At 42.3% G+C, this 17,126-nt stretch overlaps 1 protein-coding gene across 1 annotated transcript; it reads right to left on the bottom strand.

The window, feature by feature from the left end:
* Positions 1-13,315: 13,315 nt before the first annotated feature.
* LOC145642802 (uncharacterized) lies at positions 13,316-13,978 on the bottom strand. The gene has a single exon (XM_081693968.1). It carries the CDS (start codon positions 13,976-13,978, stop codon positions 13,316-13,318), a length of 663 nt encoding a protein of 220 aa, XP_081550094.1.
* Positions 13,979-17,126: the final 3,148 nt, after the last annotated feature.

Below are 17,126 nucleotides of genomic sequence, written 5' to 3'. Positions count from 1 at the left end.
GTTGGACCAGGCGCGTTCCTCCTTACAGATCAAGAAGGTCAGGTCTTAAGAAACAGTTTCAATGTTGATGTGTTAAAGAAATATTTTGTTTAAATAGCCTAAAACCTAGTTGTTTCAAGTTGATAAATTTCTATTTAGTCCATGATGTGTTAATTAAGGCATTTGAGCCATTTTTGTTCAATGAAATACAAGCCTCTACGTGAGGAGTATGTTGCGTAAATTTGTTTAATATAGTATGCCCAAGAATCATATACTAACATGCAGAAATCAAACAAGAATAATAATAAAGTGTTAGAGGCAAGAAGCACTCTAGTGCAAAATGACAAAGTGAAAGCATCCCTCCTTAAAACCTCGCTTCACATGCAAAAAGCAAAACAGGGCACCACCTCGGGGACGCCTGAGGGGGGGCCTGACACGTTCAGCTTAAGCAGGGGAGGAGAGAGGAAAAGAAGAAGATGAGCTACATGGGCAACACTAATGTTCTCTTAGTCCCATCCAGCCAATCTCTTCGAGGGGGGAGAGGAAAGGAGAAGACAATCAAGCAGTAAGCCCTTACAAAAAGAAGTAAGCAGGCAGTAAACAAGCTGAATGACATAAATAAGTCGCAGCATAAACAAGCTGAACGACATAAATAAGTCGCAGCATAAATAAGCTGAATGACATAAATAAGTCGCAACATAAACAAGCCGAACGACATAAACAAGTGGCATCATAAATAAGCTGAATGACGCAAATAAGTCACAGCAAAGCAAGCTGGTGACACAGACGAAATAAACAAAAAGCTGATCGACACAAACAAGTCTCAGCAAGGAGAAGTCGAATAACCCTAAATCAAATATGTCCACCAACACGCAGACGAAGCCTTTGGTCAAAGCCAAGTGAAGTACACAACGCGCAAACACTTGAAGCAGATAAAGCAGGAAGGACAAAGTGTAACAAAGTCCCTGCCGAAGCACAGAAGAGCGCAAAAGAAACAGAAAAGCGCTAGGCAGCTAAATTAAAAAGACAGGAAGGCCCAACCTACAAGGTCCCACCAAATGTAATAAAGAGCAAACATGCAGACAATGAAATAAACAGCAAGAAAAGCAGCAAGAGGAGATCATAAGGAGCATACATTATAAGGCTGAACCCCTGCCCACCAAGGCAGAGTAAACATCCAGCAGGTCAGTCACAGAACAAATAAAGCTGAGCCCTCATCCACCAGAACAAGGAAACACTCAGCGGGTAAAGTTAGAAGATCACAAATTCAAGTTAAGCTGGACAGACCCATCAACGAAAGAAAAAGTATTCTGAAAATACACAGAGGAACATAATCTTTGGCAGCTATACAGCCCAAAGAAAGTAACAAAAACTACCTAGTTACAACATATCTAGGTGAGGGAAACTCAGAGGAACCACTGGAGTAGGAGGGTGACAACCGCCATAACCTTTATTGATCATCAGTCAGAGACTCCACTCTAGTAGCTGCAGCAACGTCAGGGCAGAGAGGCACCTCCAAGTTCAGCACGGCGTGGTTGGGGATCTTGCAGCCAGCAGCGCGAAGGTGATCAGCGGGAAGATCGAACAAACCAGCCTCACCGGCAGCTTCAACCTTAGCCCAGAAGGCATTAAAGCGAGCCTGCTGCTCTTCACCCTCACCATACAAGCTGCTAACGCATTGAGTCGCAGCTTCCCATCCTCCATCATGGTGGTCAGCCAGGAGCTTAGAGAAAGCAGGAGAGAGCGCAAAAGACTTGAGAGCCTCTCTCCTAGCAGCCTCCAGCGCAACAACATGCGCAGCCTGTAAATCTGCCACCTCCGCCTCTAACGTCTTCACTCTGGCCTGAGAAGTCCCCAATTGCTCCTCGCAGTCCTTCAGCTTGGTCTGAGTAAGCTGAAATTCTCCCAATTGGAGCTGCAAGGCATCCGCCTTCTCCCTCAGCGGAGTCATCTCATTGGCCATAGCATCCCTCTCAGCTTGAGCCTGCTGAACCTCCAGAGTCTTCTGGGAAAGAGTTATACCCTTTTTCTAAAATTCCTTCTCCACCGACATCAAGGCATTGGACAAATCCCCCACAGACATAACAAGTTGCAAGAAAAGCAGAAAAGAAGAATCAGCCAAAGTGGGATTTAACAAAAGAAGTTAACAATATAAAAAAATAAATTAATAATAAAAATAAAGTATAAGAATAGATAAAACAAGACAGCAGCAACAAAACAAGCAAAGAAAAGCTGAAACGAGAAAAAGAAAAGCCAAAAGCAGAGGCTTACCTTCTGCAAATCATGGCAAGCGGTAGCTGCTGGAAGGCTGACTGAGCTGCGCGTAGAATCCGCAGGGAGACGATCCAATTTTTACACTTTTAATATTGGGGAGCAGATTAACCACAGGTTCTTACACATGCAGCATTCACATCAAGGTTGTGGGATTTTGAGTGGAGAGTTGGTTATTATTCGCAATTTATCTCTTTTGCAAGTTTGAATTTATTTAAACTCTGGTTTTATTTATTTACTACTTTTATGGGGTTTTGAATAAGGGCATTAATGGTTCTAAGTTGTAAGATTTAATTTGGTTTTGGTTATTGGTTTCGAAACTTATTTATAACTAAGTTAGTTTTTCCGCTGCTATTTCTGATAAAGCCTTAACGTTTGAACATGTGGCAGTAGCACGCCAGTAATTCTCTTGGAATTGTTCAGGTTATTAACAGGTTTTAAGAGAGAATTATTGGGGTGTTACACTTTTTGAAAGTGTTACCATTCATTACCCAAAATATTACATAAGACCTTAGGTAACATGGGCGGAAGTATCACCCAATAAAGTGTTACCTATTGTCTATAATAACACTTTTACCACTTTATGTAACACTTTGTGGGTGTTACATAAGGCTAGTTTTGTACTAGTGATGGGTCGTGGTCTCTGTGACAAGTTTTCGTTGGTAAAGCTTTGGGATTATTTGACTCACTTAGTTTTTTCTAAAAATACGTCTCTCTCCACTCCGACTTCCAATTCTCCTTTAGGTATTCCTTATCCTTTACCACATTATATAATTGTGACAAATTTTCTGTGAATTATCATAAGTTTCTTGCAGCAGTGTAAGTAGATAGGCCAGGATTCAAAATCATTTAAAGAGGCCATGATACATGAAGGTTGGCGTAAGTCTATGCAAGAGTAAATAAAAGCATTAGAAGACAATGGGACTTCGACTCTAGGGAATATTCTCCCAAGTAAACGTGCTTTAGGGAGTCAATGGGTGTATAAGACAAAGTTTTTGTCGGATGGTGATATTGGACGCCTCAAGTCTCGGTTAGTTATTTTCGAGAATCATCAGCAAGAAGGTATTGATTACAGTGAGATGTTTGCACTTGTGGCAAAGATGACAGCAATACAGGCATTTTTAGCAATTGTGGCCTCTAAAAATTGGGAACTCCATCAGATGGATGTTCACAATGCCTTTCTGGATGGTGATGTTGATGAGGAGGTGTATATGAAATTTCCTCCCGGGTTTGAGTGTTTGGATCTGAATCTTGTGTGTCGTTTGAAAAATCTCTGAATGATTTGAAATAAGCTCGCGGATGTTGGTTTACCAAGCTAGTTACGGGTTTGAAAGGGTACGACTTTCTACAATCTTACTCTGATTATTCTCTTTTCACATATACGTACTAATGACAATGTTCAGATGAATGTCTTAGTTTATATTGATGATCTTATTATTTCTGGGAACATTTCTGCTGCACTTATGAGTTTCAAGTCTTATCTTATGATTGTTTCAAATGAAGGATCTTGGTCCTTTGAAATATTTTTTGGGCATAGAGGTTGCTCGAAGTTCATCTGGTTTGTTTTTGTGTCAAAGGAAGTATACTTTGGATATTATTTCTGAAGCAGGTTTGTTAGGAGCAAAGCCAAGCGGATTTCCTATTGAGTAAAATCACAAACTTGGTCTTGCTACAGGCAAGCTTTTTACGGATCCCAAGGCATATCGGAGGCTGGTAGGCCATTTTATTTACCTTGCGGTCACTAGGCCTGACTTGGCGTATGCAATTCATATTTTGTCTCAGTTCATGCAAGAGCCTCATAGTGAACATTGGGAAGCGACTCTACGTGTAGTTCGCTACTTAAAGGAACCTTGGGTCAGGATATTTTGTTGAATATAGATAGTGACTTAACTCTGTAGGATTGGTGTGATTAGATTGGGAGGCTTGTCCACTTACTCGTCGCTGTCCACTTACTCGTCGCTCTTTAACACATTGGCTTGTGTTCCTCGGGCATTCACCTATTTCGTGGAAGACTAAAAAACAACACACGGTGTCGAAGTCCTCTGCTGAGGCTAAATATAAGTCTATGTCTGTGATAACTTGTTAGTTGAAATGGCTTAAGGCCTTGTTGTTGGGCTTGGGAGTGCATCACCCCAAAGCAATCAAGTTATTTTGTGATAGTGAGTTAGCTTTGCATATTGCAAAGAATCTTGTTTTTCATGAGCGAACAAAACACATTGAGGTTGACTGTCATTTTGGTGAGGATGCAATTTATGAAGGCTTAATTTATCCATCTTATGTTTCTACTCCTCAATTGGTATATATCTTCACGAAGGAACTTGGGAAGGCGCAATTCGACAATCTTCTCTCCAAGTTGCACTTTTTACACTCATACTCCAACTTGAAGGGGGGGGGGGGGGTTATTGTGGATATATTTTGGTTAAAGATACTTGGGAATATTTAGTTGTTATGTGAGGTTATCTTTTATATTGTATCATAATTTCTAGTTACCATGTTATAGTAATTCTAGGGTTAGCTTTGTGTATATATTGATCTAATAAGATTAATGAGATTTAAGCCATAAGTTCATACAAATTCTACATATATACCTTTCTCTCTTCTCAATTGAAAAAGTATATATGAATGAAAACACTTAGCCTACAAATACATCTTATATTATACCAAAGTTAACGTAAAATTTTTTTTGTAAAAAAAATAATCTCTTTCTCTTTCTTATCTTCTCTCATTCCCCATTAATTAGTTCATGTTAATTATCATGCATTGAAATCACAACATTAGGTTTACTATTTTGCTGCAAACTCATGATAGTCGTTGAAAATTTTGTTGTTATTTTTTTTCTTCTTTGAGATTCTTAGTGACTCCACATATATATGGGGTTTTTTTCTATCAATTTGAAGTTATGGAGAAATTTGTTTAACTGCAGCAATTTTGCAACAAATTTTGTATAAATTTAAGAGAGGGAGAGTGAGAGAGATAGAAGGGGGAGAATTTTTAAATTAGGTGAAATTTAAGATAGAGAGAGAACAATTGGAGATTTATTTGGGAGAAAATTTTTGGAGAAACTTATGAAAGAAAAACTGGAGGAAGAATGAGTGAATGGGGGAATTTTGGAGAGAGAAATTGAGTGAAATTTGAATCTTTGATCTTGTTTATATGTTCTTAAAAAAGTGTTGAGTACATTTTAAGCAAGTACGTAAGAAAAGTTCAATGTTTACATTTTACAATTATACCATTATGTCAACTAAATATCCACCTTTACATCTAATTTAATTTTATTAATTAGATTAATTCTTACATAAAAAGGTGTACTTACATAGGGAAGGATTATTTTATGAGAAAATCCAAGTTTCTCATAGTACGTTTGTTGTTAATCAAATGACAACATTGTAAATAAGTCGCCTTGATTGTCGCACTTTAACATTAAAAATTTCAGTATTTTGCTTTGTTGTCCACTTGGTAATTGACTCGAGTTCAAAACTTAACCTTATAAGTTAGCTCAGTCAATTACCATAAGGCATGAAGCAACTTTGTTAACCGAATCTTACCCAATTAACACCGAAAGGGGAACATTCTAGAGAGAGAAGATAAATGAAATTTCTCCATCGAAGTGCTAATTGGGATTGTAGTTTTTATTTTTTGTTCGTATGCAAGCTTTTATCGTAAAATTATATGCAATTGTCACCTTATTTCTCCGTTTTTTCTTAGGTTTTTCGTTTAATTCAGCAGTGAAGTTGCCGAAAAATGGTGGTGGTGGAGTCGATTTCGGTGTTGGCGAAGACATCATTGAAGCGAATTGAAGGTGACGAAGAAGATAAAGGTGGCTGAGGAAGGAAATGAAGAAGATGTCTAAGGAAGAAGATGAAGTTGGGTGAGGAAGAAAATGAAGTAACTGTCCAAAGGGATAACGTCATTTAACACAACTTTCATAAGGTTGACTCAGGTAGATACCAAATTACAATTGTTCCAGGTATGGATCCAAGGGTTCTGCTGGGTAAGCTGGGTCCCGTCAACAACCTACACACGGCAGCACACGTAAACTGCCCTCGGGGGTGGCTCGAGGAACCCCCCTCCAAAGCTTAAGTTAGAGAGTGTTTAGAGAGTAAAAGTGTACTTAGAGAGATATAGAAAGTGTAATAACTTGAGTGTCTAACCTCCTTTCCGTTTTACTTTACCCTATATTTATAGGCGTACTATCTCCTTCGTGGAGAGTTTAACCTGGTCAGCCCTGCGGGCTGACTCTGCCGGGCTGATGAGCCCTCCTTTAGTTGCTTATTCGGTGGTGAGTGTGCACCCTGGGGGCTGGGCGATAGTTCAGCGAAAGCAATCCTATACAACTAGCCCCTCAAGAGGTGGTATGAGGTCACTCATGCCGACTCTTTCCCTGTAAGAACGTTCTTCTCAACTGAGCCCAGCTGGAAGGAATAGCTCAGCAGGAGCAATCCCCTACAACAAGCCCCTCAAGAGATGGCGTGAGGTTCTTTCATGCCAGCTGCTCTGAGCGTGTAGCCTTATCGGCCCTGACTCAACGGGTCGTCTGACTGAAATAACCTGCACACTTCTAGCCCCTCAAGTCTCTAAGGTGTTGAGGCGCCCTGGAGACTTGGGAGGTCAGGCATTGCTATTGCTGAGTCTGTTATCCTATTTCTTGTATGGTGACATTGGTTCCAGACTTAAGAGGTGATGAGCTCGCAGAGAGGAATTTCGATCACTCCCGCTGAAGTCTGAGAAATGACGAGCTTGTAGAGAGGATTTTCGATCACTCCCGCTGAAGTCTGAGAAAGGACGAGCTTGCAGAGAGGATTTTTTATCACTCCCGCCGAAGTCTGAGAAATGACAAGCTTGCAGAGAGGATTTTCGATCACTCCCGCTGAAGTCTGAGAAATGACAAGCTTGCAGAGAGGATTTTCGATCACTCCCGCTGATGTCTGAGAAATGACGAGCTTGCAGAGAGGATTTTCGATCACTCCCACTGAAGTGCTCTCCTCTCAATTTTTTTTTAGGCGGGAATCGCATTTGCATGAGTGGGACACATGTTGGCAATCCGAGCTGTCAGTTTGATTTTACTGAAGTGACATGGCAGTTTGGCTTTGCCTTATGTCTAACTGCCCATTTACTCCATTCCCCATGTTCAGCCTTTAAACAGTTTTGCTTAGCTTGATGACATGGCTGACATGTATCGGTTTGATCATTATGTAGTGCGCGGTGGGAATACTAGGACTCCATCACCTTCTCCTTCCCCAGCAGTTCAATCAAGTAGAATGGCTGAGTCTCCTGGTGACCGCTCATACTTCGACTGTCAGCCCACTTATGTTGTTGAGCCCGTAGAGGAGGGCAAGACTGAATTCTTCCTTGATGACAAGTGTTATGGGCCTAAGAACTGCGTGCTAGATTCCAGTTGGCGTAAGGACGCTGAGAGACTGGGCCTGGCTGCTGTTGGGCAGAAGTTTTACGGTTTTGGGGAGGGCTACGAGCTGGTTCTGCCTACTAATGGTGCGAAGTTATCAGCCCCTCCTGCAGGTCATATTGTTGTATTTGCCTCGCAGCTAGACTTGGGCTTGAGGTTCCCCTTGGACCCCACCTTAGAGAAGCCGCTACGTGCTTTTAACATCTGCATATCTCTGGTGCACCCTGCCTCCCTTCATACCCTGATTTGTCTACTGTGGTTTTTGAGGTTTTGAAGGTACCCTGAGTCTCTGCATTTGTTCAAGTCTCTCATGAGCCTGAAAAGATCAGCCTCTAGGACTGAGTCAGGGTGGTACTATGTCGCTCCCAAAGAGAGTAAAGTCTTGTCCTACCCAAAACTTGGGTGTTTCAGGGACTGGACTGGCAAGTTCTTCTGGGTGAGGGTGCCTTCCAATTTTGCTACTCCGCGCAACTTCAGAGAGATTCGCACCAACATGGCTGGGGTCATAGTTTCTCCTTCTGAACCTGCTCGTGAGACGGAAGCTTTTGAAGCTCTGCAGGGAGCGGGGACATGTGACTCCAAGTTTCCCAAGGTCTGGCTGCCCAACTCTATTTACATCGTGGGTAATGAGCAGCTTTCTGCCATGCGTTTGTGCCGTACACATGAGTCTGGTAAGCTCTTTCTGCCTTCTGCCTTTTTTCTGTTTTCTGTCTTTTCTTATTTTTCTTTTTCTTTTTTTTTTTTTTGCTCTTGCCTCCCTGCCTTATTTGAATTTTTGTCATTTTGTGTTTTTAGGCTATGACAAGTTGGACAAACGCATGCTCGGGCTGGCCGATAATTGAAAGGACCCTTTGACTGCCACTCCTGAGAACCCTCCTCAGCTCTTTGATACGCTGGAGGTGTTTGCGGGTTCCCTGAAGGACGAGGTGCGTTTGGCTCCTACTAAGCTGCGGGTTGTTGTTGGCACCGTGGTTACTGGCGAGCGTGCTGGGTCCAGCCACACTGAGCCTGAGCCTTCGTCTTCTACCGTTAGGAGTAGGCGTGATACTCGCCCTGCTCCTCAAAAGGTGGCTTCAAATTCTGAGGCGTTAGTGGCGCCTGCTGCTTCCCCTGAGAAGCAGTCTGTCGCGGCTTCCGGCCGGGTGGCACCTCAGACTTCTGTTGCCAAAAGGCAACGTGAACAAGCTTCTGAAGAACCAAAGGCTACTGCCGATGATTTTGCTGACAGTGTTCTCAAGTTTCCCTCTGAGGGGATTGAGACCACTGCTGCGGGTGAAAAACCCGTTTCCTCTGCTGAGCATGTTCTGCTCTTTCCTACTTCTACTAATGATACTTCTATTGCGAAGGGCACTGCAGTTCCTTCTGTTGCAGCTACTGATTTTCAGCTTCCTAATGAATCTGTCATGGAGCTTCCAAGGATTCCGCCGCGTCCCTACGGGCTGAGGGGGCGGCTCCGAAGCACTACCCGGGGTGGGCTCTCCCGAGCTACGGGCTCTATCCAGCAGGATCGTCCAGTGATTGACCTGGAGGACAATCCTATGTCTTCTGCCCCTGCTAGGGATGAGCCAGAGGCGAAAAAGGCTCGCACTTCTCCTAGCCCAGACCCTCTTGCTTCCACGTCTGCCAACACTGGACTTCCAGGTGGGAACGTTGGTGGGGGAGACACTCAGAACTCTAGTGAGCTTAACCGCTGCGTTCATCAGTTCTTGGGTGATGCCTTTGAGAATCCTCTTTCTGCGTCCTCACTCTCTTCTGGAGGGACTTTTCGCTCTACTGGGGCCATTGAGTTTGCTGAGGTCCCTATTGACATTCATCTTCACCCAATACTCTGTCCTTCTAGAGCTGAGAACGCTCCCTTTCGGCCTTTGATGAATGTGAGGGTTGATGAGTCTTTATTTGTAGACGACCCTCAGAAGGGTGGTACTCTAGGATACCGCCTGACTCAGGGGGTTCGTCTCCCTGCGGATTCTATGGCAGCTCAGTCAGCCTTCTAGCAGCTACTGCTTGCCATGATTTGCAGAAGGTTAGTCTTTGCTTTTGGCTTTTCTTTTTCTCGTTTCATCTTTTCTCTACTTGTTTTGTTGTTGCTGTCTTATTTTACTTATTATTATACTTTTTTTTTATTGTTAACTTCTTTTGTTAACTCCCACCTCGGTTGACTTTTCTTTTCTGCTTTTCTTGCAGCTTGTTATGTCTGTAGGGGATTTGTCCAATGCCTTGCTGTCAGTAGAGAAGGAATATCAGAACCAGGGTATAACTCTTTCCCAAAGGACTCTGGAGGTTCAGCAGGCTCAAGCTGAGAGAGATGCTATGGCCAATGAGGTGACTCCGCTGAGGGAGAAGACGGTTGCCTTGCAGCTCCAATTGGGAGAATTTCAGCTCACTCAGACCAAGCTGAAGGACTTCGAGGAGCAGTTGGGGACTTCTCAGGCCAGAGTGAAGACGTTAGAGGCAGAGGTGGCAGATTTACAGGCTGCGCATGCTGTTGCGCTGGAGGCTGCTAGGAGAGAGGCTCTCAAGTCTTTTGCGCTCTCCCTTGTTTTTGCTAAGCTCCTGGCTGATCGCCATGATGGAGGATGGGAAGTTGCGGCTCGATGCGTTAGCAGCTTGTATGGTGAGGGTGAAGTGCAGCAGGCTCGCTTTAATGCCTTTTGGGCTAAGGTTGAAGCTGCAGGTGAGGCTGGTTTGTTCGATCTTCCCGCTGATCACCCTCGCGTTGTTGGCTGCAAGATCCCCAACTAGGCCGTGCTGAACTTGGAGGTGCCTCTCTGCCCTGACGTTGCTACAGCTATTGGATTGGAGTCTCTGACTGATGATCAATAAAGGTTATGGCGGCTGTCACCCTCCTACTCCAATGGTTCCTCTAAGTTTCCCTCACCCATATCTGTTGTAACTAGGTAGTTTTTGTTACTATCTTTGGGGTGTATAGCTGCCAAAGATTATGTTTCTCTGTGTATTTTCAGAATACTTTTTCTTTTGTTGCTGGGTCTGTCCAACTTAGCTTGAATTTGTGATCTTCTAACTTTACCCGCTGAGTGTTTCCTTGTTCTGGTGGATGAGGGCTCAGCTTTATTTGTTCTGTGACTGATCTGCTGAATGTTTACTCTACCTTGGTGGGCAGGGGTTCAACCTTATAATGTACTTTCCTTTTGATCTCCTCTTGCTGCTTTTTTTGCTGTTTACTTCATTGTTTGCATGCTTGCTCTTTATTACGTTTGGTGGGGCCTCGTAGGTTGGGCCTTCCTGTCTTTTAATTTAGTTGTCTAACGCTTTTCTGTTTCTTTTGCGCTCTACTGTGCTTCAGCAGGGACTTTGTTACATTTTGTCCTTCCTGCTTTATCTTCTTCAAGTGTTTGCGCGTTGTGTACTTCACTTGGCTTTGCCCAAAGGCTTCGTCTGCGTGCTGGTTGACATATTTGATTGAGCGTTATTTGACTTATCCTTGCTGAGGATTGTTTGTGTCGATGAGCTTTTTGCTTATTTTGTCTGTGTCATCAGCTTGCTTTGCTGTGACTTATTTGTGTCGTTCAGCTTATCTATGCTGCGACTTGTTTATGTCGTTCAGCTTGTTTATGCTGCGACTTATTTATGTCATTCAGCTTGTTTATGCTGCGACTTATTTATGTCATTCAGCTTGTTTATGCTGCGACTTATTTATGTCGTTCAGCTTGTTTATGCTGCGACTTATTTATGTCATTCAGCTTGTTTACTGCCTGCTTACTTCTTTTTGTAAGGGCTTACTGCTTGACTGTCTTCTCCTTTCCTCTCCCCCTCGAAGAGATGGGCTGAATGGGACTAAGAGAACCTTAGTGTTGCCCATGTAGCTCATCTTCTTCTTTTCTTCTCTTCTCCCCTGCTCAAGCCGAACGTGTCAGACTCCCCCTCAGGCGTCCCCGAGGTGGTGCCCTGTTTTTCTTTTTGCAGGTGAAGTGAGGTTTTAAGGAGGGATGCTTTCACTTTGTCATTTTGCGCTAGAGTGCTTCTTGCCTCTAACACTTTATTATTATTCTTGTTTGATTTCTGCATGTTAGTATATGATGCTTGGACATACTATATTAAACAAATTTATGCAACATACTCCTCACACAGAGGCTTGTATTTCATTGAATAAAAATGGCTCAAATGCCTTAGTTAACATAACATGGACTAAATAAAGGTTTATCGACTTGAAACAGCTATGTTTCAGGCTATTTAAACAAAATATTTCTTTAACACATCAGCATTAAAACTGTTTCTTAAGACCTGACCTTCTTGATCTGCAAGGAGGAACGCGCCTGGTCCAACCTGCTCGTGGATGATGAAAGGGCCTTCCCAGTTTGGTGACAGCTTTCCATGTTGATTTCCTCTTCCAACTGCTGCTGTCCTCCTGAGGACTAAGTCTCCTGGCAGGAGCTCCCTGTGCTTGACCCTTTTGTTGAAAGATTTTGAGATCCTATTCTTTTGGGCTGCCAGCTTAAGGGCTGCTTTTAGCCTTACTTCTGGCAGGAAGTCTAACTTTTCCAGCATGCGCTTTTCATTTCCTTGCTGCTAATAGTGTTGTATCCTCAGGCTGGGGATTTGAACTTCCACAGGGACAACTGCATCAACCTCATAGGCCAGGGTGAAAGGGCTTTTACCGGTTGACTCCTTCTCAGTGGTCCTATTTGCCCACAAGACCTCTGGGACTAAGTCTGCCCACAGGCCCTTGTACTCCTCCAGCTTCTTCTGTAAGGCTGTCAGGATCAGCTTGTTTGCTGCTTCTGCTTGGCCATTGCTCTGCGGGTGGAAGACTAAGGCACTTGCATACTTGGTGCCCATATCCCCAGGTAGTCCTTTATGGTGTCGCAGTCAAATTGGCACCCATGATCAAAGACTATGCACCGTGGCACCCCGAATCTAGTGATGATGCTCTTCCATATAAATGTTCAGACCTGGGTTGCCTTTATGTAGTTAGTGGGTTCAGCTTCTATCCACTTTGTAAAGTAATCTACTGCCACAATGAGATACTTCCTGCCAGCTGACCCAGTGGTGAAAGGTCCCAATATGTCCATTCCCCACTGAGCGAACGAGATCGGGCAGAGGATTGGAGTTAGATCGTTTGCTGGCTGATTTATGACTGGTGAATATTTTTGACACTTGTCGCATTTTTTGACATATGCTAGTGCGTCTTGCGTGAGAGTTGGCCAATATGCCCCTCTTCTAATGACCTCTACTCCCAATGCTTTCCTGCCGATATGGTTGGCACATATTCCGAAGTGGGCTTCTTCCATAATGCCCTCCTGCTCCCATTCTGGAATACACCTCAGCAGCGGCTTTGAGAAGCCTTTCTTGTTGAGCTCTCCATTCATCACTACATACCAATTTGCGTCTTTCTTCACCTTTTTAACCTGTACTTCATCATCGAGCAGCGAGCCATGAAGTTTGTATGCCAAGATGTCTGAGAACCAGGCTCTTTGACTTCCGACGCAGTTTACCTGCTCCTTTTCAGCGATGCTGCTTTCCTCTAACCCTTCGACCATCACTGTTCTTGTGAGGCTTTGTAAGGTGGAGCTGGCTAACTTAGATAAGGCATCAGCCTGAGAGTTTCCTGCTCTGGGGACCAAGTCTATCTGGAAATGGACTAGCTAGGCTGCCAGTTCTTTCACTTTGGTTACATATTTCATCATAGTGACTTCCCTTATCTCATACGCCCCCCTGCAGTTGGCTGGCAACGAGCTGAGAATCAGTCTGCAGGTGTACTTTGCGGGCTCCGGCTGCGAGGCTCATACGCAGGTCTGCCAGCGTCGCCTCGTACTCTGCTTCATTAATAGACGCTTTGAACTTGAACTTGATGGCATACTCAAATACGTTTCCTTTTGGAGACGTCATTATGACTCCTGCTCCACTCCCCGTTTGGGCTGAGGATCCATCCACTTCCACCTTCCAGACCCCAATGTCATCCTCTTTATCCTCATAGGAGGCTTCCACTATGAAGTCTGCTAAATCTTGTGCGTTGATGGCTGCTCTAGGCTTGACCTCAAATTCATACTCAGAAAGCTCGATTGCCCACTTTAAGAGTCTACCCGATGCATCCATCTTTTGTAATGCTTTCTCCAGCGGGTGGTTTGTGAGGACCTCTATTATATGCGCGTCAAAATATGGTTTTAGCTTCCTTGCTGATGTGACCACTGCGAAGGCTAGCTTCTCTACCAGGGGGTATTTTTTCTCTGCCTCGGTCAGCACGTGGCTCACGAAATATATCAGCCTTTGTTGCTTCTGTCTTTCTATCAGCAGAACGGCTGCGATTGTCTGTATTGACGCTGAGATGTACAACTGCAGTTTTTCCCTCAGCTCCGAGCTGATCATTGTTGGGAGCTTAGTCAGATTCTCCTTAATACCCTCAAAGGCTTCTTTCTCCTTAGTCCCCTACTTGAATTCTCCGTTTCCTTTCAACAGCTGATAGAATGGCAAGGCTTTGTCTGCTGACTTGCTGATGAATCTGGTCAGTGCGGCCATTCTGCCTGTCAACCGCATGATATCTTTGATGCTCTTAGGCTCGGGCAGACTGAGGACTACTTCGACCTTTTATGGGTTGACATCTATTCCTCTCTCGCTGATCAGAAAACCCAAGAACTTTCTGGAGCTCACTCCAAAGACACATTTCTTCGTGTTGAGCTTGATTCTACACTTGTTCAGGGTGGCAAATGTTTCCTCCAGATCCATGATATGTCCAACCTGCGTGACACTCTTAACAATTGAGTCGTCAACGTATACTTCCACATTTCTTCCCTTCTGGTGAAGGAACACTCTATCCATTGCCTTCTGAAAAGTTGCTCCAGCGTTCTTCAGCCCGAAGGGCATAGCTATGTAATTATACACTCCCCCTTCGGTAATGAATGAAGTTTTTGAAGGAGTTATGTCTTCGATAAGTGCAATTACTAAATATATCAAGGATCACTATTATGGAGATAATAAGTTCATTCTATAGGGTCGTCAATGTTTGGTGCTAGATATGACAATTGATCTTTGGGCTAGCTTAATGGCCCAAAGCCTTATAGAATGGATCCTACAAGGTTACACATAAGAGTATTGGGTTAAAAAAGTTAGAGGCCCATTATTGGGCCTCATGAGTTCATGACATACCATGTTGATGATTGGGCTTGGATAGTTAGAAGAGTCTAATGGGTTTTGGACTTGACATGGTTTTATTTCTAGATATGATCTATAAATATAAACCATGCCTAGGGTTGCAAGACAGAACAATTGACATACAGTGAATTGTCACACAAGCAACCAGGTTTCCCAAAAACCTTAACTCTCTCTCTCTACTCGGCCCTCTCTCTCTCCTCCCTGTCCGTACGGCCCTCCTCCCCGTGTGGCGCGTGTGGTGGCGCGTGGGTGGTGTTGTGGTGTGTTCGTGGCTCAAATCTCCGTTGAAGGTTGATTGAAGTGTTCAGTCACAACTAACTAGCATTAGTGGGGGTTTAATCCATGCTCGTGGACTAAGTAGAGGAATCACGCTTGGGGTTCTTTATCTCCCAATGTTCTTGCTCGATCGCACGTGGAATCACGCTTCAAAGGTACGATTATATGTTCTTTATGTGTTATGCATTAGATCTTGGGATTAGGTACTGTATGAATATGATTCATGTTTTTCCGCTGCGTAGTACCTATAATTCCCTACAGTGGTATCAGTTAGCCTATTGCATTTACGCATATTGACTATAATTCTTTGATAGTCCACAATTTTAATTCAATTAAGAGGGAGATTAATTTAATTATGGTTCAATTATTATATTTAATGTGATTAAACTTTTGGAATCGATTAAATATGATTTAATTATGCTCCAAATAGCCATGAAGAGACCGAATTTTAGCCCTAATATGTTCGAAAATTTCGAACCCCCTAACCCTATTTTTCTAATTTTTTGAAATTCCTAGCCCTAAAATATGATTTTTGTGCTTGATTTTAATTTAATTCGATTTATTTTATGATTCATAATTTTAATCGGATTGATTTATGCATAAAAGTGATTTATGTATGATGATCAATTTAATTTTAAAAGTTAGAATTAAATTGGGATTAATTTTATGATGAACCCTAATTTTAAAGTTGAATGTGATTTAATTTTAATCTTATGGACTGATTTAATTTAATTTTAATAAATGTTATTTTAATTAAATTAAAAACAAAAAAAAAAATATTTTGGTCGGCAACCGCGGCTGGGTGGCGCAGCCACGGCGGCTGCCGACCAGGTGGTGGTCCAAGAGGGAGGGAAGGGGAGGGCGGAGGTCGAGGTGGCTGTGGGCAGCAGCGTGCAAGTGTTGCACGGCTGCTGCCACGGCTCCCAGAGCAGCTGCCCGCTGCTGCCTTGCGGCAGTGGCTGCTGTTATGGAAGCCAGCCACCGTGGCTAGCTTCAGCTAGCCAACCACAGTGGCCGGCGGTGGTGGCTTGCGGTTTTTTCAAAAAAAAAAAAAAGTTTTGAAAAATTTATTTCAAGATAATTATGAATTATTTTGGGATAAAATCAGTTTTATTTTGGATAAGATAAAATATTTTGAAAATATGATCTTTTATTTTAAAAGATAAAATTGGTTTTATTTGGATCTTTCAAAAATTGTTATATTTGATATTATCCATATTTAAAGTTGTTAAATTGATAATTATTCATAATTAAAGTGGTTAATTTTGGATAAGATTTGTTAGGATATTCTGAGCATATTCCAAAAGGATAATAATTGATTTAAATAATGTGATTATCCCATAATTATATTTGGATAATAATTGATTTAAAATTTTGTGATTGGCTAGTAATTAGGATAGAATTTCCTAACTTTGTTAGGATAATCTTTGAGGATAAATATGATTTATCTTTTAAGATTAAAATAAGATTTGATTCTATCTCATGACTAGTTTAGAATATATGATATTTTATTGATGGTCATGAATAATATATGATATTATCTAATTGCATTTATTAAAATATGAGATATTTTGGTGTCATGTTTCCTTAATTATGAACATTCGATGTTGTAGTTTAGGAAAGCATGATGAGTGATTTATTATGTGGCAATTTTATAATATATGATATTATTTACTGTTATATAATGACTAGTATGGCCCAGTAGATTACTAAATACGATCTGCGCATCGTGATGTATTTTTGTAATCTTAGTACGGTCTACGTACCAATAAAGTATTTTTGTAATTTTATTTAAGTAGTAGATAGAATAGAGTAAAATTACAGGTTGCAGTTAATCCAAGAAGCCCATGAAGTGAAGGACCAAAGGAGCAAGGTGGATGAGATCCATGAAGGTTCAAGTGGGAGCTTTTTGCTTTATTAGTTTCTTAGGATTAGGGGGCCATGTTATGTCTTGTTTATGCATTCAGTTTATTATGCATGTTAGATTTTATTGATGTTTTGTGATGATGCGCTAGAGTTCACTATTTAATCACAACATAATAAATCTAGGTCCCAGTAATATTGAGGTTGCTTTTCCAATTAAAAACCC

Source organism: Chenopodium album, chromosome 8 (assembly GCF_948465745.1).
Source record: "Chenopodium album chromosome 8, dcCheAlbu1.1, whole genome shotgun sequence".
NCBI lineage: Eukaryota > Viridiplantae > Streptophyta > Magnoliopsida > Caryophyllales > Amaranthaceae > Chenopodium > Chenopodium album.
The sequence above is the reverse complement of the archived record's forward strand: the minus strand, read 5'-3'. Positions and strand labels throughout refer to the sequence as shown.

What these genes read in the sequence shown, in the direction of transcription:
- LOC145642802 (XM_081693968.1), bottom strand. Translation starts at nt 13,978, where the DNA reads ATGATCAGCTCGGAGCTGAGGGAAAAACTGCAGTTGTACATCTCAGCG.